The sequence below is a fragment of the Mauremys reevesii genome, linkage group 8, assembly GCF_016161935.1.
Source record: "Mauremys reevesii isolate NIE-2019 linkage group 8, ASM1616193v1, whole genome shotgun sequence".
Lineage (NCBI taxonomy): Eukaryota > Metazoa > Chordata > Testudines > Geoemydidae > Mauremys > Mauremys reevesii.
The window spans coordinates 105993154-106020974 of NC_052630.1; the positions used below are offsets into that span (position 1 = coordinate 105993154).

General features: G+C 69.7%; 1 protein-coding gene across 1 annotated transcript; it reads left to right on the forward strand.

Moving 5' to 3' along the window:
• Positions 1-27381, forward strand: PTCH2 (patched 2). Its single transcript, XM_039484998.1, has 22 exons — positions 1-64; positions 309-378; positions 854-945; positions 5995-6190; positions 7234-7355; positions 8098-8245; positions 9079-9210; positions 9289-9444; positions 10221-10313; positions 11865-11990; positions 13295-13413; positions 14318-14714; positions 15005-15317; positions 18372-18514; positions 19122-19302; positions 19667-19950; positions 21622-21759; positions 22708-22850; positions 24069-24168; positions 24596-24850; positions 25075-25491; positions 27140-27381. Exons 2-21 carry the CDS (start codon positions 367-369, stop codon positions 25489-25491), a joined length of 3567 nt encoding a protein of 1188 aa, XP_039340932.1. The 5' UTR covers positions 1-64; positions 309-366; the 3' UTR covers positions 27140-27381.
• Positions 27382-27821: the final 440 nt, after the last annotated feature.

A 27821-nucleotide genomic window follows, 5' to 3' on the forward strand; every position in this document is an offset into this window, starting at 1 on the left:
GGAGAACGTCCTCACCCAGGAGGCGCTAGAGCTGCACCTCGAGGCGGCGCTGGCAGCCAGCAAGGTGCAAGTCTCGCTGTATGGAAAGTGAGTGTGATGCAAAAGGGCCGCAGGCCATGGGGGTCCCAGGGTCTGGATTCCACCCTGCCCGCCCCTCCTTATGCCCCTGCCCTGGCCCCTCCTGGCACCCTGCCCCTCCTAACACTTCCTAATAACCCTGTCTCTCTTGATGCCCCCCCAACGCCCAGCACCGTACAGCTCCCGCCTCCATTCTCACCTTCCTTTCATTTCTCTGCTTATTTTCCCAGATCCTGGGATTTGAACAAAATCTGCTACAAGTCTGGTGTCCCCATCATTGAGAACAGCATGATCGAGCGGGTGAGGCCCTGGGACCGGACCGGCACTGCAGGAATTGCCCGGAAGTGCCAGGGAAATCGCTGACATCCTGCTGCCCGGGCCCCACGCACTGGTGTCACCCGCAGGGGCAGAGAGCCTGGGGCACGAGGGGCGCTCGCTCTCCATGGCCGGTGGCGATGGGAAAAGGCTGGGTTGGATCCAGAGCTTGTCTGGCCCCGGTGCGAGGTCCAGGCCTGGCCCTGCTCTGGCTGCGTGCAGCGTAGAGAGGCGAGGGGGCAGGGTCTGGCTCTGCCTAGCGGGACAGTCCCAGGGAGGCTGCTGGAGCTGCAGAGGAGAAGGCTCTCACCCCCGCGGCAGGGAGCCAGGGCTGGAGAGGTGGGGGCCGGAGCTGGCAGGGGAAGAAGCGTGCGGGAGGTGGTGATAGTGCCACAGGGGATCCGGCAGAGGGGATGGCGCCTCTGCCGTGGTTCTGATCTGTCACCCCCCTCCCCCCCAGATGATCGAGAAGCTTTTCCCCTGCGTGATCCTGACCCCGCTGGACTGCTTTTGGGATGGCGCCAAGCTGCAAGGAGGCTCCGCCTACCTCCCGTGAGTACCCTCCCCCTGCTGCTCTGCGGGAGGCGCTGGGTCCCCCTTTCCCAGTGGGGTCTGTCTGCGGGCTCCCGGCTGGGCTGGCAGGGTATCGGTGGGGCGGCGCACGTGGCCAGCTCTGCCCAGTTACCGCTTGCCAATTAGCTGCTGCACCAGCGCCCGGGGGTACCCCACTTTGGCCACCCTGCAGGAGCTGGCAGGATTCCCAGGCTAGTCAATGCAGGACTCTTCTCTCTGCCCGCCCGCCCGCCGGGGTCTGTGCCCGCTCGGCTCTTCGAGACGACCGCCCCTCTGCCAGCTGTGCATGCTGCTCCCTTTACAGCCGTCCTCCGGCCTCCCGACCCTTTCCATGGCTCTCCTCTGAGCGCCCCCAGCTTGTGAGCAGGCTCCTGGGCACGGGGGGGCTCATGTCCTAGCCAGCCTCTCCCCTCTCGGGGGCCACCCCAGATCCAGATCTCACCCCAGGGCAGGGCGTGGTTGTGACCCTGTGTACGTGTCGGGCTGGCGGGTGACGCAGGGTCAAGGGCCTCCTGGTTACGGTGCAGGCTGTGGCCCTGGGCTGGGGGCACCGTGCTGTGTAGCTGAGTTGATGCTCCTCTGTGCCCAGCCCGTGTGCCAGCCCTGTTGGCACTGCCCCTGGAGGGATGGGTGGTACAGAGGCTGCGAGACCCCCGAGCGTTTTGCAGGCACTATTCACGAATTTAAATTAAGCCTCCCTGCGAGTGAGCAGCAGAATGCAGGACTCCTGGGTTCCTGGCTCCGCAACTGCCTCCCTGAGTGACCCTGGGCAAGTTGCGGTGCTGCCCTGTGCCTCAGTTTCTCCACCTGTACATGGGGACACCGATAGCCACCCACCTCAGAGAGGGGGCCAAATGTCAGCAGTCAGCGTCACTGTCCCTGTTATACAGACATGGAAACTGAGGTGGGGAGAGTTGGCCAAGGTTGCCTGGTGGCTCAGTGCCAGAGCTGGGAGGAGACCACCTCCCCGGGCTGGTCCTCAGGTTTCTCTGAGGGTGCGTGGGGGGGTCTGGAGGGGGGTGGGGAACAATACTTGGCATTCTTTCTGTTTACACGTCTGTTTGTCTGCGAGGCCCTTTGTCAGCAAACGGCAGCGCCCGCATTCTCATGCTAATGCCGCCCTGAAAGCCGCCAGTTGCCCAACAAATGAAATAGTGGTGGTATTCAGCCTGCTGCCCCTCGAGAGAGCGGGAGGGAAGGGGGGCCTGGGGGCTTTCAAACCCTAGCACATAAAGGGAGGGCAGGATTGTAAAACAACCCCCCCAAAGCCTAGGCAACTCCCCCCGCCCCCTTGACTTTGGGATGGGTGGCAAAAGGACGGGGTGCTGGCGGCAGGGGAAAATGTGGCTGGGGGGCTGTGATCTGCCATGCCGGGCGTCAGAGTCAGCCAGGAGGCCACAGCACCCCGGCTGGTAAAAGGGGATCGTGTGGTCACGCTCCAAAGCTGTCAGCGGAGCACGGAGCAGGCAGAGCCGGGGTGGGATCACCCCTCTTCCAGGCCCGGCTGCTCACTCCTTCCTTCCTCTCTGCCCCACGCCCAGCCCCTCTCTCCCAGTCCTGAACGTGAGCGGGTCTCAGTGCCGAGGGGCTGAACTCTCCGATCTTTTCCCCCTGCCCCGGCTTCCACTTCAGCCTTTCTTCCCCCTTGCACCGCGAGAGGGGGAACAAAGCGCAGCCGTCGCTGGAAAAACAAAAGGAGCTGCCTTGGCTCAGTGAAGCAAGAAGCGACAGAGAAAGGGGCTCTCTGGCAGCGGCAGCAGCGCGGTTTGGTATGTGGGAATCTCAAAGCGCTCGCCCAGTTCCGAGCCAGCCGCCGTGAATGATTGGAGGGAGTTCCTGCCCCATGCCCAGCTCTTCTCCGCCTCGTCTCACTCCCGCTCCCGCTCTTCCTTTCTCCTCCCGGAGCTCGTTATTCTTTCCTTCGGTTCGTTTTGAGAAAGGAGCCCTCGCCCGACACAACGCAGGCCCCTGCCAGCCGGCGCGGCCCCTGCCATCCCTGCTTCCTGCTCTCGCGTGGGACCCAGGAGGAAATACAGCGGAGGGCAGGCCAGAGCCGAGACGCAGAGACGCCCTTCGCTCCATCAGGCAGGATCTACTGTGAGCGGACAGGGCACTCGGTGCTTGCGGGCTCGGACCCCGTGCGGGTCTGTGGTTGTTTTGCGACGGACGTCCGCTGCCGTCTTCAGGAACTGGGAACAGCTCCCCCACCGGGATCTCTGCCACTTCCTCGCCGGGCCTAGCCAAGGTGGTTCGGAGGCCCCTGCCCAGCGTTCGCACGTGCTGTGGAAAGCTGGCTCTCCTTCCCGCCTCTCCCGGCAAGCCCAGGGATGGAGCTGCTTCACAGCTCTTGGAGCGGGAGATGGGGCCGGGGCTGCGGACTGCGTCTGAAGGGGTAGCTCTGCTTTGCTGCACCCGGCCGGTCCCATGGGCACCAGGAGGAGCCTGGCCAGGGGGGTGAAGAGGCATTGGTGTGTCCAAGGAAAGGCCGGCTCCAGATCCTCTCTGATGCGCCTGAGTCCCTTGGGCCCTTCCTGCTGGAAGCTGGAGCAAGCAGATGCAGAGGCTGGACCCATGGTGCCCTCCTCCCGCCAGCTGGCATGGCTGGACCGAGCTGCGTGACCAAAGCAGCAGGAGAGTCCTTGGCACAGGAGACCCCAGCTTCTGCCAGCCCGAGATCAGGGCCATATGGGGCCCGCTGGGCCATATGGTGGCTGGTGCCATTGGCCAGGGCTAGTCCCTATCTCCAGTGCTAGCTCGATCGTCCGGTGGCTGGGCCCACCTCTAGCCACAGGGCCATAGAAGAGGAAGCCAGAGTCTGGCCCCACCACGCCCATCCCCGGCTGCCAGTGCAGGGTTGTTCCCTACAGGTCAACCTCTGGGGTCAGGCCAACGTCTCTGGTGCGGGGGCTCCCACCCTGCTCTCGGAAGCCGGCCCCGCAGTCGGAGTCGCTCCCAGCTGGATCCTTCTGGGGTATGTTCGCCGGCTCACTCCTCCCTGAGCTTGTCGAGACACCTGGGTCGCCCTTCCCTGCTCCCCTGCAGGTTCCACACTCCTCACGTGCTCCGAGACCTTTACTGCCTAACCCCCGCACAGGCGTGTCGCTTACCCAAGCTATGCAGAGCTCTCGCTTGCCATCTGCCTTGTGCCTCAGCCCCATGGCCACCGAAGTCCCTCCGGGCTGGCCAAGTCCGTTGGGCGCTGACGTGTGGCTGGCACCCCCTCTGTGGAGTGCCCCTGTCCCGCTGGGCCGTGCCCGTAGCCTGGCCCGTCTCGCTCAGGCCCTGCGGGTCGATGGTTTGGTTTGCAGTCCCCCGTGCGGTGCTGGAGGAGGCGGCAGAAGGCGGCTGTGCTGGGGGGGCGTTGGGCCAGGCTCCCTCGGCCCATCCCGTGGGGGGCCAGGCGAGCGGCAGATCCCGGCTGGCGCGGTGTTAGTGTATGGCATGGATGGCAGCTGGCAGGGCCTGATCCAGGGCAGAGGATGGGGTGAGTGGCCAGGCTGACGGGAGAGGGAGGGGTTGATAACAGCCCTCCCACCCCGGGCATTGCTCCCCCTCCTCCACTCAGACGTGCCCCATTTCCTGCCTGCACACCAGGGGGCGCCGGATTCCTGGGGTCTGACCCCCTGTTGATCTGCCTACCTGCAGCCCCTGCGCCAGCGGGTCCCCGCTGGTCCCTCTCCGCCCCGTGCCCAGTCCAGATGGGCTTGTGGGGGCTGCAGGGAGCAGGCTGGGACCATGCCCATGGTGTGCACTGGGGGTCCAGGCGGCTTCAGTGGATGGAGTTTTGCTGGGTCCCTGCATCTGGGGACAGTGAGGAGATGGCTGAGGAGCCAGGCCATCCCAGCGCCCACCCCCTCCCCCCAGGGCGTGGCCAGCTGCCCCCGCACACACACACTACAGGGGACCAGCTCTTCCCCCGCCTTTGTGATTTCCCAGGGATCTCTGGGGCCTGGCTGTGCAGCAGCGCTCCTCCCGGTGGGTGGTGCTGCGTGGGGGGGGGGAGGTGGGGGGGGGGTTGGCATGCGCTGTGGGCGGGCCGCGGCAGGGTGGGGCTGGGGGGAGGTCACACGCATGGCAGCAAGCAGCCCCCGCTCCAAGCAGCTTACATCCTGCGTAGAAGAGGTTGGCGCAGGGTGGGAGGGGAAACTGAGGCACGGGAGGAGGGACTTGCCCGGGGTCGCCCAGCAGGTCAGCAGCAGAGCCAAGAAGCTCCTTCCCCACTGGACCCTGCTGCCCTCTTGTAAAGCAAATGTCAGCAGCAGGTGCCAGACACTGTCCCCTTGTGCCTGCTACATCCTGTCTGCGCCATCAGCAGCTGGGTGGCAAAGAACGGGGAGGCCCAGGAGAGGTGGGCACTGCAGGGGGGGGACGAGGTGTGAAGAGGGAGGATCGGAAGGGGCGGGGGGTCCTGGGGGGCAGTTTGCAGTCCGTTCTCGCTTTCCCCCGCCTGCCCCAGGGTGCTGCCCCTTCCCCTCTGCCTGGCCCCGTCCCGGCCGCCTGCGCCCCTCTATCAAGACGTCAGGGCGCGGGTGCTAATTGCCCTGACTGGCGGCACAAAGGAGGGGCCGGGAGCAGCGCTGGGCCGGGGGCGTGTAACAGGATCAGCCATGCTATTTGACTTGGCATCTGGCGCCGGCTTTGGGGGCAGCCGCCTTGCAGAGGGGTGGGGGTGAGGGGCATGGGGGGGAGGGGGTTGGCAAATCCTCGCAGCCCCATTGCTACAGCTCCCACCCCACCCTTTCCCTAGTCCCTCCTGCAGCGGGTAGTGGTGGTGCCTGGCCGGCCCCGCGGGGGACTCCTGGGCGCAGGGACCCAGGGATCTGAGACAGAGGTGTCTGGGTGGCTGGGGACCAGCCCTGTGTGCAGCCAGCCCCTGGCCCGCGAGAGGGCACCGTCCTGCGTCACTAGCCTGGGCATGGCCAGAGGGCAGGTGCCCAGTGCAGGGGGCCCCGATCAGTCCAGGGGCAGGTGGCCGCAGGGGAGTGGCCGGGTGCGTGACTCTCTGGGCGCATGCTCCTGTTTTGGCAGGGGGCGGCCGGACATCCAGTGGACGAACCTGGACCCCCTGCAGCTGCTGGAGGAGCTGGGCCAGTACACCCCGCTGGAGGGCTTCCGGGAGCTGCTGGACAAGGCGCAGGTGGGACAGGCCTATGTGGAGCGGCCCTGCCTCAACCCCCGCGAGCCCGCGTGCCCCGCCAGCGCCCCCAACAGGCTGAGCCAGCAGGTGGGTGCCACCGGACACGGGGGTGGGGGGTCCCTGCCTCTGTGTGTGTGTGTGTGTGTGTGTGTCCCTGCCTGTCTGTGTGTGTATCTCTGCCTGTGTGTGTCTGTGTGTCTCTGCCTGTGTGTGTGTGTGTGTGTGTCCCTGCCTGTGTGTGTGTGTGTCCCTGCCTGTGTGTGTGTGTGTGTGTGTGTGTGTGTGTGTGTGTGTCCCTGCCTGTGTGTGTGTGTGTGTGTGTGTGTCTCTCTCTCAGTTCAGCTCGCAGGCTCTGCGGGGGGGACACTGCCAGGGGGAAATGTGGGGCCAGCCACTCCCTGGTGTCCCCCGTGGCCAGCCGTGGAGGAGCCGGCCGTGTATTTCAGACAGGCCGTCCCTGTGGCCATGGTCCCGGCTCCGACCCTGCCAGGGAATTGGGGAAGTCTCGAAGCTTCTCCGTGCTGCGTCTCCATCCCTGTCTCAGCGCCGTGTCCCTCAGCCGTTTCCGGGGCTGTCAGGGCTGCGTTGACCCTTTGCAATGCACCCAGTGACCCCTGAGACTGCCAGGCCGCAGGAACCGGGGAGCGAAGAGACACCCCTCCCACCCCCCCGCAGGGCGGGGCCCTCTGCCGGCAGCTAGTGCTTTGGCAGGGTTATTTCTCTGCCGCCCGGCAGACAGCGCTGGGCCCCACATCCCTGGGCCCTGCGGGTCCACAGAGCCAGCGGCTTCGCTCCCCCGGCAGAGTAAAGTGCAGAATCCCCAAGGTCGGTTCCTAATTTAGCCGGGCCCGACGGCTCGAGGCAGCTGGAGAGCTGTGCCAGCCGGGCGGTCTCGGGTCTTGTAAACAGCCTGGACCCTGCCCCAGCTCCTGCCTCCTGATGCAGCTCCCGGCGGCTGGGAGGCCTCAGGCCGTGTCCCGCCAAGGTGACTCTGCTCCGGATTGACGCCCGCGCGGCTGAGGGCACAGCTGGGCCCCTTGCACCTCCCCTCACGTTTTGAGCCTGGGGGGTGCACGGCCTGGCTCCCCCGGCTCCTGTGCCTGTGCTCACCCCCCCCATCTCCTCCCCAGGACCCCGACATCCCTGCCGAGCTGACGGGGGGCTGCCACGGCTTCTCCCGGAAATTCATGCACTGGCAAGAGGAGCTGATCCTGGGTGGCACCACGAAGGACCCGCAGGGCAGGCTGCTGAGGTAAGCGTGGGCACGGGGTGGGGGGGTGAGGCCTGGGCCTCAGGCTCCCCCTGTGTGGGGCCATGGACGAGCCCCCGCGGCGGCCGGCAGAGCGAAGGTGCTTTGAGTTCTCTCCTGCCTGGGCGCCCGAGCTACTTGGGATTCTCAGATCTCCTTCCGAGCAGGCAGGGCGTGCCCAGGCTGGGTCCGCTGGGACGGGCAAACCCCCTGGCCAGCCCAGGGCTCTGCTGCCTGGTGCCTCAGGCGTTGTGGGGCTGGCCGGCTGCAGTGCTCTGGAGGGGACACTGCCCGGCTGGGGCGCTCGGGGTGGGCCTGACCGCCCGGCTGGGGCACTCGGGGGGGGGGATGCTGGGGGTGGGGCCGGCCGCCCTGCTGGGGCACTCAGGGGGGACGCGGGGCAGGCTGGGGCGCTCGGGGATGCGGGGCGGGGGGCGGGGCGGGCCGGGCGCTGGGGATGCGGGCAGGCGCTCGGAGGGGAAGCGGGCGGGCTGGGGCGCTCGGGGACACGGGGCGGGGACACGGGCTGTGCTGGGGCACTCGGGGGCAGGCTGGGGCGCTCGGGGATGCGGGCAGGCGCTCGGAGAAGCGGGGCGGGCTGGGGCGCTGGGGGCGGGCGGGGATGTGGGGCAGGCTGGGGCACTCGGGGGGACGTGGGGCGGGGGGGACGCAGGGCGGGTCGGGGCGCTCCGTTGGGCACTAGGGGTCCCATGCCTGGGCCCATAGGTGTGTCCTGTCCTGGCAGCGCTGAGGCCCTGCAGAGCATGTTCCTGCTCATGAGCCCGCGGCAGCTCTACGAGCACTTCAAGGACGACTACGAGATCCAGGACATCGGCTGGAGTGAGGAGAAGGCAGCTGCCATCCTGGAGGCCTGGCAGAGGGAGTTCGTGGAGGTAGGAGGGGCTGGGAGCGGGGGGCCAATCCCCACCCAGTGAGGGGACAGGGGGGTGGCCGCTCATCAACAGTGCAACACGGTGGGACTTGCGGGGTCTCTGCATGCACACATCTGTGGGTGTGCATGGCTGAGCGTGCCAGGGATGTGTGAGCATGCTGGGGGGGATGAGCATGCCAGGAGTGTGTGAGCGTGCTGGGATGTGTGTGTGTGCCGGGGTGTGTGAGCATGCTGGGGGTGTGAGTGTGCCAGGAGTGTGTGAGTGTGCCAGGGGTGTGTGAGCATGCTGGGGGTGTGAGTGTGCCAGGCGTGTGTGAGTGTGCCAGGGGTGTGTGAGCATGCTGGGGGGTGAGCATGCCAGGAGGGGTGTGAATGTGCCAGGGGGGTGTGAGCGTGTCAGGGTGGGGGTGAGCATGCCAGGAGGTGTAAGTGTGCTGGGGATGTGTGAGCATGCCAGGGGTGTGAGTGTGCCAGGGGTGTGTGAGCGTGCTGGGGGTGTGTGAGCATGCTGGGAGTGGCATGGCAGAGGGCACAGGCTGCCTGCTGGGAGTGGCGTTGCAGGGGGTGGGCTGCCCGCTGGGAGTGGTGTGGTGGGGGCAGACTGGCTGCTGGGAGGTGTGTGGGGGGGGAGGGAGGGCTGCCCATTGAGAGGGGCGTAGCAGGGGGCCGGGTGCCCGCTGGGAGGGGCGTGGTGGGGGCAGACTGGCTGCTGGGGGGTGTGCGGCGTAGCGGGGGTGGGGTGCCCACTGCGAGGGGCGGAGGGTGGTGGGAGGAGTGTGGCGTGGCCGGGGGGCTGCCCTCCAGTCGTGTCTCTGAGGCCCCGTCTCTCCCCAGCTGGCGCAGGAGTCCCTCCCGCAGAACAGCTCCCAGCGTGTCCACGCCTTCTCCACCACCACGCTCAGCGACATCATGAAGTCCTTCTCGGACGTGAGCGCCATCCGCGTGGCCGGGGGCTACCTCCTGATGGTAGGTACCCTCCCCCCCCCGCCCGCACACGCTGACCCCGCCCCCGCTGACCCCGCCCCTGCTCTGCTCTGCTTCCAGCTGGCGTACGCCTGCGTGACCATGCTGCGCTGGGACTGCTCCAAATCCCAGGGGGCCGTGGGCCTGGCCGGTGTCCTGCTGGTGGCCCTCTCCGTGGCGTCAGGACTCGGGCTCTGCTCGCTGCTGGGGATCTCCTTCAACGCAGCCACCACCCAGGTACCGCACCGCACGGCAGGGCCATGGGGAGAACCTGCCTGCCCCTCGGGCCTTGCTCACCCTCCTGCACGGGGGCTGGAGCTGGCACCTCCGGGGCCGGGACCTGCCTTCTCACCTGCTCTGCAGCCCTATGGGAGACCTGTGGGAATAACACGGGCACTCTGCCCTCGCCATCAGGGCTGGCCCTGATGCCCTAGTGTGGCACTAAGGGGCGCTGTGCTGTGGAGCAGGGTGTGGGGCTCAGGAGGGGCACTCTGCCCTCGCTGTCAGGGCTGGTCCCAATACCACGGTGCGGCACTAGGGGGCGCTGTGCTGCAGGGAGTGGGGTGGGGGGTCAGTAGGGGGCGCTCTCCCCCTTGCCATTAGGGCTGGTCCCAACACCGCGGTGCAGCACTAGGGGGCGCTGTGCTGCAGGGAGTGGGGTGGGGGGTCAGTAGGGGGCGCTCTCCCCCTTGCCATTAGGGCTGGTCCCAACACCGCGGTGCAGCACTAGGGGGCGCTGTGCTGCAGGGAGTGGGGTGGGGGGTCAGTAGGGGGCGCTCTCCCCAGCGTCTGAGCTTGGTGCAGGGCGCTAGCTGTGCCCCAGCCTGTGCCGGTTGCTCCTGGGGATCCCTTGCTCTGTTCCCGTGGGATCCTGGGTTCTCCGGGTGGAGCTGTGGTGGGTGCTTCCCCCCCAGAGGTGGGCGCATTCCGGCGCAGGGAGAGGCAGCGCTGGGGTGGTGGCAACTGGACTGGCTGCAGACGCTCAGTATGGAGGCTGGTTTCTGTCCCCACAGGTGCTGCCGTTCCTGGCCCTGGGCATTGGGGTGGACGATATGTTCCTCCTGGCTCACGCCTTCACCGAGACCAGGCAGCACGTCCCCTTCACGGTGAGGCCACCCTGGCCTGGGCGACCTGCCACGGGGGCGGGCGCGTGGTGCTGGGTGACCTGCTCAGGGGCGGGCGCGTGGTGCTGGGTGACCTGCCTCAGGGGGCGGGGGCGGGCGCGTGGTGCTGGGTGACCTGCCTCGGGGGTGGGCGGGCGTGGTGCTGGGTGACCTGCCTCAGGGGCGGGCGCGTGGTGCTGGGTGACCTGCCTCAGGGGCGGGGCGGGCGCGTGGTGCTGGGTGACCTGCCTCGGGGGGCGGGCGCGTGGCACTGGGTGACCTGCCTCGGGGCGGGGTGGGCGCGTGGTGCTGGGTGACCAAAGCAGCAGCACGTCCCCTTCACGGTGAGGCCACCCTGGCCTGGGCGACCTGCCACGGGGCGGGCGCGTGGTGCTGGGTGACCTGCTCAGGGGCGGCGCGTGGTGCTGGGTGACCTGCCTCAGGGGCGGGGCGGGGCGCGTGGTGCTGGGTGACCTGCCTCGGGGTGGGGCGGGCGTGGTGCTGGGTGACCTGCCTCAGGGGCGGGGCGGGCGCGTGGTGCTGGGTGACCTGCCTCGGGGTGGGGCGGGCGCGTGGCGCTGGGTGACCTGCCTCGGGGCGGGCGCGTGGTGCTGGGTGACCTGCCTCAGGGGCGGGGCGGTGCGTGGTGCTGGGTGACCTGCCTCGGGGCGGGGCGGGCGCGTGGCGCTGGGTGACCTGCCTCGGGGCGGGCGCGTGGTGCTGGGTGACCTGCCTCGGGGCGGGGCGGGCGCGTGGTGCTGGGTGACCTGCCTCGGGGCGGGGCGGGCGCGTGGCGCTGGGTGACCTGCCTCGGGGCGGCGGGCGCGTGGTGCTGGGTGACCTGCCTCAGGGGCGGGCACGTGGTGCTGGGTGACCTGCCTCAGGGGCGGGTATGTGGTGCTGGGTGACCTGCCTCGGGGCGGGGCGGGCGCGTGGCGCTGGGTGACCTGCCTCGGGGCGGGGCGGCGCGTGGTGCTGGGTGACCTGCCTCAGGGGCGGGTGCGTGGTGCTGGGTGACCTGCCTCAGGGGCGGGCGCATGGTGCTGGGTGACCTGCCTCAGGGGCGGGCGCGTGGTGCTGGGTGACCTGCCTCAGGGGCGGGTATGTGGTGCTGGGTGACCTGCCTCAGGGGTGGGGCGGGCGCGTGGTGCTGGGCGACCTGCCTCAGGGGCGGGCGCGTGGTGCTGGGCGACCTGCCTCAGGGGCGGCGGGCGCGTGGTGCTGGGTGACCTGCCTCGGGGCGGGCGGCGCGTGGTGCTGGGCGACCTGCCTCAGGGGCGGGCGCGTGGTGCTGGGTGACCTGCCTCGGGGCGGGGCGGGCGCGTGGCGCTGGGTGACCTGCCTCGGGGGGCGGGGGCGGGCACAGGGCACCGGGCACTGGGTGACCTGCCTCGGGGGGCGGGGGCAGGCGCGTGGTGCTGGGTGACCTGCCTCGGGGGCGGGCGCGTGGTGCTGGGCGACCTGCCACGGGGCGGGTGCGTGGTGCTGGGTGACCTGCCTCGGGGCGGGCGGGCGTGGGGCACCAGTGATCTGTCCTGTTTGTTTGCCCCCCAGGAGCGGACGGGCGATTGCCTGAGACGCACAGGCACCAGCGTGGCCCTCACCTCCATCAGCAACATGATCGCCTTCTTCATGGCAGCCCTGGTGCCCATCCCTGCCCTGCGCGCCTTCTCCCTGCAGGTACGGGCCCCACCCCCGCCCCTTCCCCCTGCGGGTACGGGCCCCGCCCCCGCCCTGCGCCCCTTCCCCCTGCGGGTACGGGCCCCGCCCTCGCCCTGCGCCCCTTCTCCCTGCGGGTACGGGCCCCGCCCTCGCCCTGCGCCCCTTCTCCCTGCGGTGCGGGCCGCCCGCCCTGCGCCCCTTCCCCTGCGGGTGCGGGCCCCGCCCCGCCCTGCGCCCCTTCCCCTGCGGTGCGGGCCCGCCCTCGCCCTGCGCCCCTTCTCCCTGCGGGTACGGCCCCCCAACACCCACCACACCCCACCCACGCCCAGCACCTTCTCCTGTGGGTACGGGCCCCGCCTCACCCTGCGCCTTCTCCCTGCAGGTACGGGCCCCGCCCTCGCCCTGCGCCCCTTCTCCTGTGGGCGGGCCCCAACACCCACTCCACCCTCCCCCTGCACCCCTTCTCCCTGTGGGTACGGGCCCCGCCCTGACCCTGCGCCCCTTCTCCCTGCGGGTATGGGCCCCGCCCCCGCCCTGGGCCCCTTCTCCCTGCGGGTACGGGCCCCGCCCCCGCCCTGCGCGCCTTCTCCCTGCGGGTAAGGGCCCCCCCCTCGCCCAGCGCCCCGTCTCCCGGCGGGTACGGCCCCCCCACAACCACCACACCCCACCCACGCCCTGCACCCCTTCTCCCTGGGGGTACAGGCCCCGCCCTCGCCCTCGCCCCTTCTCCCTGTGGGTACGGGCCCCGCCCTCGCCCTGCGCCCCTTCTCCCTGCGGGTACGGGCCCCGCCCTCGCCCTGCGCCCCTTCTCCCTGTGGGTACGGGCCCCGCCCTCGCCCTGCGCCCCTTCTCCCTGTGGGTACGGGCCCCGCCCCTGCCCTGCGCCCCTTCCCCCTGCGGGTACGGGCCCCGCCCTCGCCCTGCGCCCCTTCTCCCTGCGGGTACGGGCTCCGCCCCTGCCCTGCGCCCCTTCCCCCTGCGGGTACGGGCCCCGCCCTCGCCCTGCGCCCCTTCTCCCTGCGGGTACGGGCCCCCAACACCCACCACACCCCATCCTCGCCCTGCACCCCTTCTCCCTCTGGGTACGGGCCCCGCCCTCGCCCTGCGCCCCTTCTCCCTGCGGGTACGGGCCCCGCCCCTGCCCTGCGCCCCTTCTCCCTGCGGGTGACATGGCCCCACACACGTGTCGGACACACACGGAGACCCAGGCCCCGTCACTGGCCTAGCTGTGCTATGGCCTCACAAGTGTCGGCCCCGCAGACCCTGGCTCCCCAGCAGGGTTGTGAGCAGGGTTTAACCCTTCGAGCCCCGTGTCCCCGCAGGCTGCCGTGGTGGTGGTGTTTAACTTCGCCATGGTGCTGCTCATCTTCCCGGCCATCCTCAGCCTGGACCTGCACCGACGCCAGGACCAGCGGCTCGACGTCCTGTGCTGCTTCTACAGGTGCCGTCTCCTGCTGCCAGGAGGGCTGGGGGCACCCAGGGCAGAGCCAGGCCCGTGCGGTGCTCTGGGCGGGGGCTGGGGGCGCCCAGGGCCGAGCCAGGCCCGTGTGGTGCCCCGGAAGGGGTGGGGGCGCCCAGGGCAGAGCCAGGCCCGTGCGGTGTCCCGGAAGGGGTGGGGGCGCCCAGGGCAGAGCCAGGCCCGTGCGGGGCTCCGGGCGGGGCTGGGGCGCCAGGGCAGCGCCAGGCCCGTGCGGTGCCCCGGAAGGGGTGGGGGTGCCCAGGGCAGAGCCAGGCCCGTGTGGTGCCCAGGAAGGGGTGGTGGCGCCCAGGGCAGAGCCAGGCCCGTGTGGTGCCCCGGAAGGGTGGGGCGCCAGGGCAGAGCCAGGCCCGTGTGGTGCCCAGGAAGGGGTGGTGGCGCCCAGGGCAGAGCCAGGCCCGTGTGGTGCCCCGGAAGGGGTGGGGGCGCCCAGGGCAGAGCCAGGCCCGTGCGGTGCCCCGGAAGGGGTGGGGGCGCCCAGGGCAGAGCCAGGCCCGTGCAGTGCTCCGGGAGGGACAGCGATGGGCGGCAGAGCCCACGTGCCAGGCACGGCTGGGCCCAAGCGTGTGCCCACAGGCAGCCCCTGTGCAGATCATCCTGCCAGGCCAGGATCGGGCCCCAGCTGGCAGGGCTAAGCCATGGCTCTGGGGGGTGCTTGGGGCCTCGCTCCCTGGCTTGACCGCAGATGGGCGCCTCTCCTGGGGCAGCCAGTGGGGGTCGCTCCAGGGAGAAATCCCACTCCCCGCTAAGCAGGGGCGGTGCTGCGCCCAGCAGTGGGTGTGGCGACCACCAGGGCAGCCGTGCGTGGGCAGAGGGGCACCGGACCCATCGCAGCTCTTTGAACGTCCCCCGGCTCCTCCTCCCCCAGCCCGTGCTCCTCCCGTGTCATCCAGATCCAGCCGCAGGAGTACGCCGACGCCGGCGAGACCCACGCCTCTCCCCCCTCGCCCTACGGGCACCCAGCCGTGGCCACCAGCACCCAGATCACCACCACGGTACAGGCCTTCGCCCGCTGCGACCCCTCAGGCCGGCACGTTGTCACCATCCTGCCGCCCACCGCCCAGGTGTGCACCGCGCCACTGGCCCCCGCCGATCCGCTGGGCTCCCAGCTCTTCGCCCCGGCCAGCTCCACCCGCGACCTGCTGGCCCAGCTGGACGGGGCCAAGGGGGGCCGGGAGTGCGTGCCGCTGCCCCTGTGCCGCTGGAATCTGGCCGACTTCGCCAGGGAGAAGTACGCCCCCCTCCTGCTGCAGACCCAGACCAAGGTAGGGGGGCTGGGCCTGCCGCCCCCGGCTCACGTGGGCCCCTCGTCTCCCTGGGGACTCAGGGGTGCAAGGTCGGGGGCTGGGGCGGACCCTGGCAGTCCTGGGGCCTGGGGCTAACTCCCAGGCTGTTCAGGGGAATGCTGGGGGGCTCCCTGGCACTGGGGGGAGCCTGGGGGTTGGGGGGCTCCCTGGCACTCTGGGGGGAGCTGGGTGCCCACTGCTCGCTGTGGGCCTGTGCTGCAGGGCAGGGGGCTGTGCCGGGCACCCCCTAACGGGCTCCCCGTCCCCAGGGCATCGTGGTGCTGCTGTTCCTGGCGCTGCTGGGCCTCAGCCTGTACGGCAGCACGCTGGTGCACGACGGGCTGTACCTGACGGACATCGTGCCGCGGGGCACCAAGGAACACGCCTTCATCGCCACCCAGTCCAAGTACTTCTCCTTCTACCACGTCTTCATCGCCACCCAGGGCGGCTTCCACTACCCCAGCTCCCAGGAGGCGCTGTACGGCCTGCACCGGGCCCTGGGCGCCCTGCAGCACGTGGTGCGCGACCACGCCCGCCAGCCGCCCAAGATGTGGCTGCACTACTTCCAGGACTGGCTGCGAGGTGAGGCCCCCGCTGGCCCCCGCCTGCCCTGTGTGCCCCTGCCAGCCCCCACCTGCCCTGTGTGCCCCTGCCGGCCCCCGCCTGCCCCTGCCAGCCTCCACCTGCCCTGTCTGCCCCTGCCAGCCTCCACCTGCCCTGCCAGCCCCTGCCAGCCTCCACCTGCCCTGCCAGCCCCCGCCTGCCCTGTGTGCCCCTGCCGGCCTTCACCTGCCCCCACCTGCCCTGTGTGCCCCTGCCGGCCCCCGCCTGCCCTTCCAGCCCTCACCTGCCCTGTCTGCCCCTGCCAGCCTCCACCTGCCCTGCCAGCCCCTGCCAGCCTCCACCTGCCCTGCCAGCCCCCACCTGCCCTGTGTGCCCCTGCCGGCCTTCACCTGCCCCCACCTGCCCTGTCTGCCCCTGCCGGCCCCCGCCTGCCCTTCCAGCCCTCACCTGCCCTGTCTGCCCCTGCCAGCCTCCACCTGCCCTGCCAGCCCCTGCCAGCCTCCACCTGCCCTGCCAGCCCCCGCCTGCCCTGTGTGCCCCTGCCGGCCTTCACCTGCCCCCCCCTGCCCTGTGTGCCCCTGCCGGCCCCCGCCTGCCCTTCCAGCCCTCACCTGCCCTGTCTGCCCCTGCCAGCCTCCACCTGCCCTGCCAGCCCCAGCCAGCCACCACCTGCCCAGCCAGCCCCCCCCTGCCCGGTGTGCCCCTGCCGGCCTTCACCTGCCCCCACCTGCCCTGTCTGCCCCTGCCAGCCCCCGCCTGCCCTGCCAGCCTCCACCTGCCCTGCCAGCTCCCGCCAGCCACCACCTGCCCTGCCAGCCCCCGTCTGCCCCTGCCAGCCCCCGCCCGGCCCGCCCCCGGCTGCCCCTGCCAGCCCCCGCCTGCCCTGCCAGCTCCCGCCAGCCCCCGTCTGCCCCTGCCAGCCCCCGTCTGCCCTGCCAGCCCCCGCCTGCCGTGTGCCCCTGCCGGCCTTCACCTGCCCCCACCTGCCCTGTCTGCCCCAGCCGGCCCCCGCATGCCCCGCCTACCCCCGCCTGCCCTGTCTGCCCCTGCCAGCCCCGCCTGCCTTGTGTGCCCCTGCCGGCCTCCGCCTGCCCTGTGTGCCCCTGCCGGCCTTCACCTGCCCCCGCCTGCCCTGTGTGCCCCTGCCGGCCCCGCCTGCCCTGTGTGCCCCTGCCAGCCCCCGCCTGCCTTGTGTGCCCCTGCCGGCCTCCGCCTGCCCTGTGTGCCCCTGCCAGCCCCTGTCTGCCCCTGCCTGCCCTGCCAGCCCTGTGTGCCCTGCCAGCTCCCGCCTACCCCCGCCTGCCCTGTCTGCCCCTGCCAGCCCCCGCATGCCCTGCCGGCCTCCGCCTGCCCTGCCAGCCCCCGCCTGCCCTGTCTGCTCCTGCCAGCCTCCACCTGCCCTGCCAGCCTCCACCTGCCCTGTCTGCCCCTTCCGGCCTCCGCCTGCTTTGTGTGCCCCTGCCAGCCCCCGCCTGCCCTGTCTGCCCCTGCCAGCCTCTGCCTGCCTTGTGTGCCCCTGCCTGCCCTGGAGTCCTGCTGCCAGCCTACAGGTTTGGCCGGCATGGTTTGGATAACCTGCCCCCGCGTCTCTAAATCTGGGGGGAACAGCCACAGTACCTGCACGTGGGCTGTCACACACCCACCCCTGGGCTCTCACACCCAGGAGTTCTGTGCCACGCACTCACCCCTGGGCTCTGACACACACGAGTTCTGTGCCACGCACCCACCCCTGGGCTCTCACACACACGAGTTCTGTGCCACGCACCCACCCCTGGGCTCTCACACACACGAGTTCTGTGCCACGCACCCACCCCTGGGGTCTCACACACGAGTTCTGTGCCACGCACCCACCCCTGGGGTCTCACACACGAGTTCTGTGCCACGCACCCACCCCTGGGGTCTCACACACACGAGTTCTGTGCCACGCGGCCACGCCTGGGCTGTCACGCACCGGAGTTCTGTGCCACGCACCCACCCCTGGGGTCTCACACACACGAGTTCTGTGCCACGCACCCACCCCTGGGCTCTCACACACACGAGTTCTGTGCCACGTGGCCACCCCTGGGGTCTCACACACGAGTTCTGTGCCACGCACCCACCCCTGGGGTCTCACACACGAGTTCTGTGCCACGCACCCACCCCTGGGGTCTCACACACACGAGTTCTGTGCCACGCGGCCACGCCTGGGCTGTCACGCACCGGAGTTCTGTGCCACGCACCCACCCCTGGGGTCTCACACACGAGTTCTGTGCCACGCACTCACCCCTGGGCTCTCACACACACGAGTTCTGTGCCACGCACTCACCCCTGGGCTCTGACACACGAGTTCTGTGCCACGCACCCACCCCTGGGCTCTCACACACACGAGTTCTGTGCCACGCACCCACCCCTGGGCTCTCACACACACGAGTTCTGTGCCACGCACCCACCCCTGGGCTCTCACACACACGAGTTCTGTGCCACGCACCCACCCCTGGGGTCTCACACACGAGTTCTGTGCCACGCACCCACCCCGGGCTCTCACACACACGAGTTCTGTGCCACGCACCCACCCCTGGGGTCTCACACACACGAGTTCTGTGCCACGCACCCACCCCGGGCTCTCACACACACGAGTTCTGTGCCACGCGGCCACGCCTGGGCTGTCACGCACCGGAGTTCTGTGCCACGCACCCACCCCTGGGCTCTCACACACACGAGTTCTGTGCCACGCACCCACCCCTGGGGTCTCACACACGAGTTCTGTGCCACGCACCCACCCCTGGGCTCTCACACACGAGTTCTGTGCCACGCGGCCATGCCTGGGGCCCGCATACGCACAGCGCTTCTCTTGCACATGGGCCCAGCCCCTCCTGTGCCCGCTCTGCCCTTCAGTGCCCCGATGCAGCCATGACTCTGGGCTGGGGGCAGCACTCGCTCAGGATACTGAGCAGTAGCAGGGGGTGGGCATGGAGGTGCCCACGGGCCGGCTCAGGCAGGCAGGACGGGCAGCCGCTGTCTCGCGGCTGGGAAGGGCTGTGCAGTGTGGGGAGGTCTCCGTCCGTCCCCGTAACCCCCGCGCTCTGTCCCCAGGCCTGCAGGCCGCCTTCGACAAGGAGTGGCAGGCCGGGCGCATCACCCGGGACAGCTACCGGAACGGCTCCGAGGACGGCGCGCTGGCCTACAAGCTGCTCATCCAGACGGGCGACAAGAAGGAGCCGTTCAACTACAACCAGGTGAGCCAGCCCCATGCCCAGCCCTGCCCGAGAGCCTGGCCCGGCCCTGAGCTCGCCTGTCAGCTGGCCTGGCCCTCCGGCCCCCGCAGCTCACCCCGTGCCCTGCCCGAGAGCCTGGCCTGGCTCTGAGCTCACCTGTCAGCCGGCCTGGCCCTCCGGCCCCCGCAGCTCACCCCGTGCCCTGCCTGAGAGCCTGGCCCGGCCCTGAGCTCGCCTGTCAGCCGGCCTGGCCCTCCGGCCCCCGCAGCTCACCCCGTGCCCAGCCCTGCCCGAGAGCCTGGCCCGGCCCTGAGCTCACCTGTCAGCCGGCCTGGCCCTCCGGCCCCCGCAGCTCACCCCGTGCCCTGCCCGAGCGCCGGGCCCGGCCCTGAGCTCACCTGTCAGCCGGCCTGGCCCTCCGGCCCCCGCAGCTCACCCCGTGCCCAGCCCTGCCCGAGAGCCTGGCCCGGCCCTGAGCTCACCTGTCAGCCGGCCTGGCCCTCCGGCCCCCGCAGCTCATCCCGTGCCCAGCCCTGCCCGAGAGCCTGGCCCGGCCCTGAGCTCGCCTCTGAGCCAGCCTGGCCCTCCAACCCCCGCAGCTCACCCCGTGCCCGTCTGCTCCCCGCAGCTCACCACACGCCGCCTGGTCGACGAGAACGGCATCATCCCCCCAGAGACCTTCTACATCTGCCTGACTGTGTGGGTGAGCAATGACCCGCTGGGCGTCGCCGCCTCCCATGCCAACTTCTACCCCCCGCCGCCCGAGTGGATCCACGACAAGTACGATGCCACCGGCGAGAACCTGCGAAGTGAGTGCGGTCGCAGGCACGCCTGGGCACACGCGGGCATATGCAGGCTGGGCACGTGCCAGACACCCCACACACGCCACATGCGGTCCTGCCGGGCACGGCCCCATGCACCAGCTTGCCATGCAGTGTCCGGCCGGGCACCCCCATGTGCCACACAGGGTCCTGCCATCCCCATGTGCCAGCGCACCACACAGGGTCCAGGTGGACACACCAGCTGGCACCCTCGTACTGAGCTCCCCGTTCCAGTGTTGCTCACCCATCTGGGCTGGCCCGGGCGCTGGCGTGGGAGGAGGAAGGGGGCAGTGTCGGGGGGGCAGGGGCTGTGGCATCCCCCCGCCTGACCCTCGCTGCCCCCTCCCCCCAGTCCCTGCAGCCCAGCCCCTGGAGTTCGCCCAGTTCCCCTTCTACCTGAGCGGCCTGCGCCAGACTGCGGACTTCGTGGAGGCCATCGAGAGCGTGCGGGCCGTGTGCGAGGAGGCGGCCCGGGAGCGCGGCGTGGCCAGCTACCCCAGCGGCTACCCCTTCCTCTTCTGGGAGCAGTACATCGGCCTGCGCCACTGGTTCCTGCTGGCCGTCAGCATCGTGCTGGCCTGCACCTTCCTGGTGTGCGCCGTGCTGCTGCTCAACCCCTGGACCGCCGGCATCATCGTGAGTACGCCACGGGGTGGGGTTCAGACGCTCGAGACCTCGCCTGGGGCGCCCCCTGGAGCCCCCGATCGCCCCCAGCCTGGAACACCCTCCAGCGCCTCCCGAGCGTCTCCAGGGGCAGCCCGGAGCTGGGTACAGGGAGCCAGTGCCTTTCCCTGGCCTGGCCTGGCTTGCACCCCCTGGCACCGGCGCTCTGCCAGCCTGGGGGTCCCTGGCATAGCTCCCCAGGCCCTGACCCTGCAGTCGGCTCTGCTGCCCGGAGCGCTGGTCCCACCCTGACCCCTGGGCTCCAGGCAAGCAGATCCGATGGGGGGGAGGTTCATTCCAAATATCCCCCACCTGGCCTGGCATCCCCCTCCCCATCAGCATGTCCTTCCAAGGCAGCTGGGCAAAGCATCTGTAATTGGTATCGTTCATGGCAATTGGGCACCCGTCACACTGGCATCTGGGCTCTTGTCTGGGGCAGAGTGGATGGCTGCCATGGGGCAGAACAGTAGGGCAGAGGAACATGGGGCAGTGCAGTGGGGCAGACAGGGTGCAGAGTGATGCAGCAGGCACAGTGGGGCAGATGCTGTGGGGCAGGGCAGTGGGATGGATGCCGTGGGGCGGATGCATTGGGGCAGGGCCGTGGGGCGGGGCGGGGCCGTGGGGCAGATGCCGTGGGGCAGGGCAGTGGGGCAGGGCAGTGGGATGGATGCCGTGGGGCAGGGCCGTGGGGCAGATGCACTGGGGCAGGGCCGTGGGGCAGATGCCGTGGGGCAGGGCCGTGGGGCGGATGCCGTGGGGCAGGGCTGTGGGGCAGATGCCGTGGGGCAGGGCCGTGGGGCGGATGCACTGGGGCAGGGCCGTGGGGCAGGGCTGTGGGGCGGATGCACTGGGGCAGGGCCGTGGGGCGGATGCACTGGGGCAGGGCCGTGGGATGGATGCTGTGGGGCAGGGCCGTGGGGCGGATGCACTGGGGCAGGGCCGTGGGGCAGATGCCGTGGGCCAAGGCCGTGGGGCAGGGCCGTGGGGCGGATGCCGTGGGGCAGGGCCGTGGGCCGGATGCATTGGGGCAGGGCCATGGGGCAGGGAAGTGGGATGGATGCTGTGGGGCAGGGCTGTGGGGCGGCTGCACTGGGGCAGGGCTGTGGGGCGGATGCACTGGGGCAGGGCCGTGGGGCAGGGCCGTGGGGCGGATGCCGTGGGGCAGGGCCGTGGGGCGGATGCATTGGGCCAGGGCCGTGGGGCGGATGCCGTGGGGCAGGGCCGTGGGGCAGGGCCGTGGGGCGGATGCCGTGGGGCAGGGCCATGGGCCAGGGCCGTGGGGCGGATGCCGTGGGGCAGGGCCATGGGCCAGGGCCGTGGGGCAGGGCCGTGGGGCGGATGCCGTGGGGCAGGGCCGTGGGGCCGATGCCGTGGGGAACGGCCGTGGGGCAGGGCCGTGGGGCGGATGCATTGGGCCAGGGCCGTGGGGCGGATGCCATGGGGCAGGGCCGTGGGGCAGGGCCGTGGGGCGGATGCCGTGGGGCAGGGCCGTGGGGTGGCTGCACTGGGGCAGGGCCGTGGGGCAGGGCCGTGGGGCGGATGCCGTGGGGCAGGGCCGTGGGGTGGCTGCACTGGGGCAGGGCCGTGGGGCAGGGCCGTGGGGCGGTCCCTGCTCTCTGGCTGACTCTCCCCCGCGCCCGGCAGGTGGCCGTGCTGGCCATGATGACGGTCGAGCTCTTCGGGATCATGGGGCTGATGGGAATCAAGCTGAGCGCCATCCCGGCCGTGATCCTCATCGCCTCGGTGGGCATCGGCGTCGAGTTCACCGTCCACGTGGCCCTGGTGAGTGGGGGGGGGCGCCTGGGCCAGCAGCACTAGGACCCCGGGGGGACCCCCCAGCGCAGCCCCACAGAGGTGGGGAGAAGCCCACCTGGGCCAGGGCAGCACCTGTTCCGGCAGCGCCCCCCCACTGAGCACCAGCCTGGGGGTGTCCAGCCAACCCACCCCCCAGCCTAGCTCCACTCAGCAGTGCTCAGCCATGAGACACACTCAACCCCCCATCCCCACTGAGCCCAGCTCCCCTCCGGCCCAGCTGGCTGGAGACCCTCCAGCCCGGGGGGAGGGGCAGGGTCAGTCCCGCCGGCCCGGGGGGAGGGGCAGGGTAAGTCGGGCTGGCCCGGGGGGAGGGGTCGGCCCCAGGGGGAGGGGCAGGGTCAGTCCAGCGGGCCCCCGGGGGAGGGGCAGGGTCAGTCCGGCCGGCCCCAGGGGGAGGGGCAGGGTCAGTCCGGCCGGCCCCCGGGGGTGGGGCTGGCCCCAGGGGGAGGGGCAGGGTCAGGCCGGCCGGCCCCAGCGGGAGGGGCAGGGTCAGTCCCGCTGGCCCCAGCGGGAGGGGTCGGCCCCAGGGGGAGGGGCAGGGTCAGTCCAGCTGGCCCCAGGGGGAGAGGCAGAGTCAGTCCAGCCGGCCCCAGGGGGAGGGGCAGGGTCAGTCCGGCCGGCCCCAGGGGGAGGGGCTGGCCCCAGGGGGAGGGGCAGGGTCAGTTCCACGGCCAGCCCCAAGGGGAGGGGCAAAGTCAGTCCAGCCGACCCAGGGGGGGGCAGGGTCAGTCCTGCCGGCCAGCCCCAGGGGGAGGGGCAGGGTCAGGCCGGCCGGCCCCAGCGGGAGGGGCAGGGTCAGTCCAGCTGGCCCCAGGGGGAGGGGCAGAGTCAGTCCAGCCGACCCGGGGGGAGGGGCAGGGTCGGGCAGGCCAGCCGGCCACGCCGGCCCAGAGCTGAGCCGTGTCCTGCCCCCAGGGGTTCCTGACGGCCATGGGCAGCCGGACGCTGCGCTCGGCCCTGGCCCTGGAGCACACGCTGGCGCCCGTGCTGGACGGGGCGCTCTCCACGCTGCTGGGCCTACTCATGCTGGCCGGCTCCGAGTTCGACTTCATCCTGAGGTACCCGCGCGGGGGAGGGGAGAGTGCCTCTTTAGCTCAGCTCAGACGGGGACCGGGGGTGCATGCGGCTGTGGCCAGGGGTGCAGATGTGCCCAGAGTGCCTGGGGGGGGGGATGTGTGTGTGGGGGGGTGAGCATGCAGTGGGGCACTGGTGTGGGGTGGGCATGGGCGAGTGTGCAGGCATGGGTGCGGGGGTTGTGTGCAAGCACGCAGGGATGCTCGGGAGTGGGCGTGTGTGAGCATACAGGGGTATCCAGGGGTGTGCCTGGAGGGGGTGTATGGGTGTGTGTAAGCATGCAGGGGTGTATGGGTGTGCGTAAGCGTGCAGGGGTGGGTGGGTGTGAGCGTGCAGGGGTTCCTGGGAGTGTGGGTGCACGTGGGCGTGCCCAGGGGGATTTATGGGTGTGCGTAAGTGTGCAGGGGTGTGTGGGTGGGTGTGGGCGTGCAGGGGTTCCTGGGGGTGTGGGTGCATGCGGGTGTGCCCGGAGGGGGTGTATGGGTGTGTGTAAGCTTGCCGGGGTGGGTGGGTGTGCGCGTGCAGGGGTTCCTGGGAGTGTGGGTGCATGCGGGTGTGCCCGGAGGGGGTGTATGGGTGTGTGTAAGCATGCAGGAGTGTGAGCGTGCAGGGGTTTCTGGGGGTGTGGGTGCATGCGGGTGTGCCCAGGGGGGGTGTATGGGTGTGTGTAAGCGTACAGGGGTGGGTGGGTGTGACCGTGCAGGGGTTCCTGGGAGTGTGGGTGCACGTGGGCGTACCCGGGGGGATTTATGGGTGTGCGTAAGTGTGCAGGGGTGGGTGGGTGTGAGCATGCAGGGGTTCCTGGGAGTGTGGGTGCACGTGGGCGTGCCCGGGGGGATTTATGGGTGTGCGTAAGCGTGCAGGGGTGGGTGGGTGTGAGCGTGCAGGGGTTCCTGGGAGTGTGGGTGCACGTGGGCGTGCCTGGGGGGATTTATGGGTGTGCGTAAGCGTGCAGGGGTGCATGAGGGCAGCGGTGTTGGGAGGCTGGGCAGAGAGGCCGTGCTGGGGCAGCAGGGCCGGGTGGGGTGTGGGGTGCAAGGCCCCACTGTGTGGGTGCTGTGCACCCCCCAGGCCCATTTGCCTCTAGGTTGTTCAGGCTCTACCTGTCAGGGCTGAGGGGGTGGGCCCTGTTTGCAAAGCATGCTGGGATGCCCCGTGCCCATGGCACGGCCGGGCTCCTCTCACTCCGTCTCCTCTGCCAGGTATTTCTTTGCCGTGCTCACCGTCCTGACTGTCTTGGGCCTCCTGAATGGCCTGGTGCTGCTGCCTGTCCTGCTGTCGGTCATCGGGCCCCCAGCCGAGGTGAGAGCCCCCAGAGCCCCTCTGCAATGGGGCCTGGCAGGGAGTGGAGACTGGTGCTTGAAGAGGGGCATGGCCACCAGGATGCCTCTGCCTTGCTGGGTGCCTGGGTCAGATGGGGGAGGGGGAAACAGTGATCTGTGCCTCACACTGGCTCTGCCCACACCCACAGGCTCTACCCACAAGCCCATGGGAGTGAGATGTTTCTTGGAGAATGATCAGGGCTGAGGTTAAAACCACCACCATTAGGTTTCAGAGTTAACGCTCGATTGAGCTGGACCGGGGGCACCTGTCCCAAGGCTGCCTCTGCAGGCCTGGAGCCCACTGAGAAGGGCCAGCCCTGGCCCTGATAGTGCCCCTAGCCCGGTTCCCTGTACCCTCTGGGCATCCCGTTGCCTTCCCGTCTCACCCTGTGCCCTCCTCCCCCCAGGTCATCCCAGCCGATAATGGCAGCCGCCTGCCGTCACCAGAGCCCATCCCCCCACCCATCAGCCATCACGGCTTCTACATGCGGCCGCCCCCGGCCTGGCCCGGCGCCTTCGCGGACTCCCTGGACTCGGAGTACTACTCGGAGAGCACCGCGGGCTCGGGGCTGCCCTACGACCCCGGCGCCTACATCCTGCCGCCCGCCCCGGCCCGGGTCCTGGTGCAGGCCGGCAGGAACCCCAGCTTCCCCACCATCACGGTGAGTGCGGGCGCGGTGCCCCACCCGCCCGCGGAGCCCCCGCCGGGCTCTGGAAGGGAGCGTCTGGGAGGGGTGGCACCCAGGCCTTGGCTGCACTGTCCGGGAGGGCCAAGGAGGGAGCTCTTGTCCTCATGCCTCCCGGGTGGGGCCTCCGGCTGCCCCCTGTTAGCAGCCCCCCGCCCCCCATTGCCTGCTGGACTCACCGGAGTCTCTGCCCTGCACAGGTGGTGAAAACCTACCAGGAGAACCAGGAGCCGCCGGGGAAGAAGGAGCCACCGAGCACCAGCCAGCCCCAGTCCCTGCCTGCCAGCGACTCCCTCCCATCGGCCGGCCCGGATCTCAGGGACTTGCCCCAGCACAGACTGCCCCGGCCCGGCCCCCCCGGCGCCAGGACTGCCCCGCACCGAGCCCCCCGGCCCCTGCGGACTGCCCTCCCCGCCTACAGCGGCAGCTACACCACGGTGACGGCCACGGCCTCCGTGACACTGGCCCTGCACCCCCCGCTGCCGGGCTCCCTGCAGGGTTACACCCATGACAGCTACGAGCACAGCGAGTCGGACTGCCCGGAGCCCGGCTCAACCGTGCCCAAGACCCTCGCGCTCCACCACCCGGGACGGGCAGACGGCTCCGCGAGGCCATAGGTGAGCCTGGGACTGAGCCCTGTGCCAGGGGCTCCTTCGCCCCACCCCTGCCAGGCAGTGCCAGTGTCCGGCCGCCCCGGGGGTTACCTTGGGGCCAGCACTGCCTTTGGGGGACACTCCCTGTGCCTGGCGGGCCCTGGCACCACAGGGCAATTTGATGCCAAAGCAGCAGCTGTGTATGCACCCCTCGTGCCCGCAAACAGTGACACGCACAGGTGCACACCTGCTCACAGGCACAGATGGTGCACACTTGCACACACACAGATGCACATCCACATGGTCCCATGGGGCTCGCACACTCGTGCCTGCAGACAGGGACATGTGCAGGGTGCACACATGCCACCACACACAAATGGTGCACGCACACACACACAGTGCACAGCCGCACATACACCTCTACCCTGGTATAACGCTGTCCTTGGGAGCCAAAAACTCTTCCCGCGTTACAGGTGAAACTGCGTTATATCGAACTTGCTTTGATCCGCCGGAGTGCGCAGCCCCGTTCCCCCCGGAGCACTGCTTTACCGTGTTATATCGGGGTAGAGGTGTACCTAGTGGGCTTGCACGCTCGTGCCTGTAGACAGGGACACACATGGATGGTGCACACACATACAGACAGTGCACAGTCACATGTACCTAGTGGGCTTGCACGCTCGTGCCTGTAGACAGGAACACACACGGATGGTGCACACACATACAGAGTGCACGGTCACATGTACCTAGTGGGCTTGCACGCTCGTGCCTGTAGACAGGGACACACATGGATGGTGCACACACATACAGACAGTGCACAGTCACATGTACCTAGTGGGCTTGCACGCTCATGCCTGTAGACAGGGACACACACGGATGGTGCACACACATACAGACAGTGCACAGTCACATGTACCTAGTGGGCTTGCACACTCGTGCCTGTAGACGGGGACACACACGGATGGTGCACACACATACAGAGTGCACGGTCACATGTACCTAGTGGGCTTGCACGCTCGTGCCTGTAGACAGGGACACACATGGATGGTGCACACACATACAGACAGTGCACAGTCACATGTACCTAGTGGGCTTGCACGCTCATGCCTGTAGACAGGAACACACACGGATGGTGCACACACATACAGAGTGCACGGTCACATGTACCTAGTGGGCTTGCACACTCGTGCCTGTAGACAGGGACACACACGGATGGTGCACACACATACAGAGTGCACAGTCACATGTACCTAGTGGGCTTGCACACTTGTGCCTGTAGACAGGGACACACACGGATGGTGCACACACATACAGACAGTGCACGGTCACATGTACCTAGTGGGCTTGCACGCTCTTATCTGAAGACAGGGACATGGTGCACGTCCGCTCACGCACACAGATGGTGCACACACGTACACACACAGTACCACACACAAACAGTGCACAGCTGCACATACCTAGTGAGCTTGCACGCTCGTGCCCGTAGCCAGGGACACGTGCAGGGTGCACGCCTACCCTCGCACACGTGGGCCATGGAGCGTGTCGACTCCACGGGTGCTCGTGGCGTGTGGGAGGCCCCTGCGGACAGACGCCTTGGAGAAGCCAGCAGAGCTGATAGTCCAGCCGGTGGGCACGGGGGATCCGGCTAACCCGGCTGCCTTGTGTCTCCACACAGGTTGCCCTGGGAAGCGCTGTGGTTCCTAGCCGACGCCGGCCGTGCATCCGGCTCCAGCGCCCGTGCCCAGGGAGCGGGCAGAGCGGAGAAGAGACGCTGCGAGCACTGGCACCCTTGCGTGGACGCCAGCTGAACACTCAGCTGCAGCGAGCTGTGACCTGCGCCAGGCGCTGCCAGCAGGAGCAGTGCCCACGGGCGGGGCAGGAGCAGGGCTGCCGCCATCCCTGCATTGTGCTGCTATTCCCCAATGATTAATTATTATTATTTTATTTTTATTGCTCTGCGCTGGGCCGGAGACCTTGCCTGGCAGCGCCCCCGACCCCGCAGCAGGAGACGGCTGGGCTGGGCTGGGCTGGGCTGGGCTGGGCTGGCGGGGGCTGCTGCCCCGGGGGGGGGGCACAGCTGGGCCTGTTGGTGAATCGCTCGTCGAGGTTTCTATGCAAGGTGTGTGTGGCCGGGCGAAACCCCCAGGGGCTGCCGTGACGCCCCCCACCCTGGCCCGGGGTCTCGGTTTGTATCCCCCCTCCCCCTCCCAGACTAGGTGTCTTTTCTGCACCCTAGGAACTGCAGCACTAACGCCGGCCCCTTGTCACTTCGGGGGCGGCTGCGGGCTGGAGGACTGGCCTGGGGAGCCTTGGCAAAGGAGCTAGAACCCCCCCCTGCCCCTCAGCCATTCCCTCTC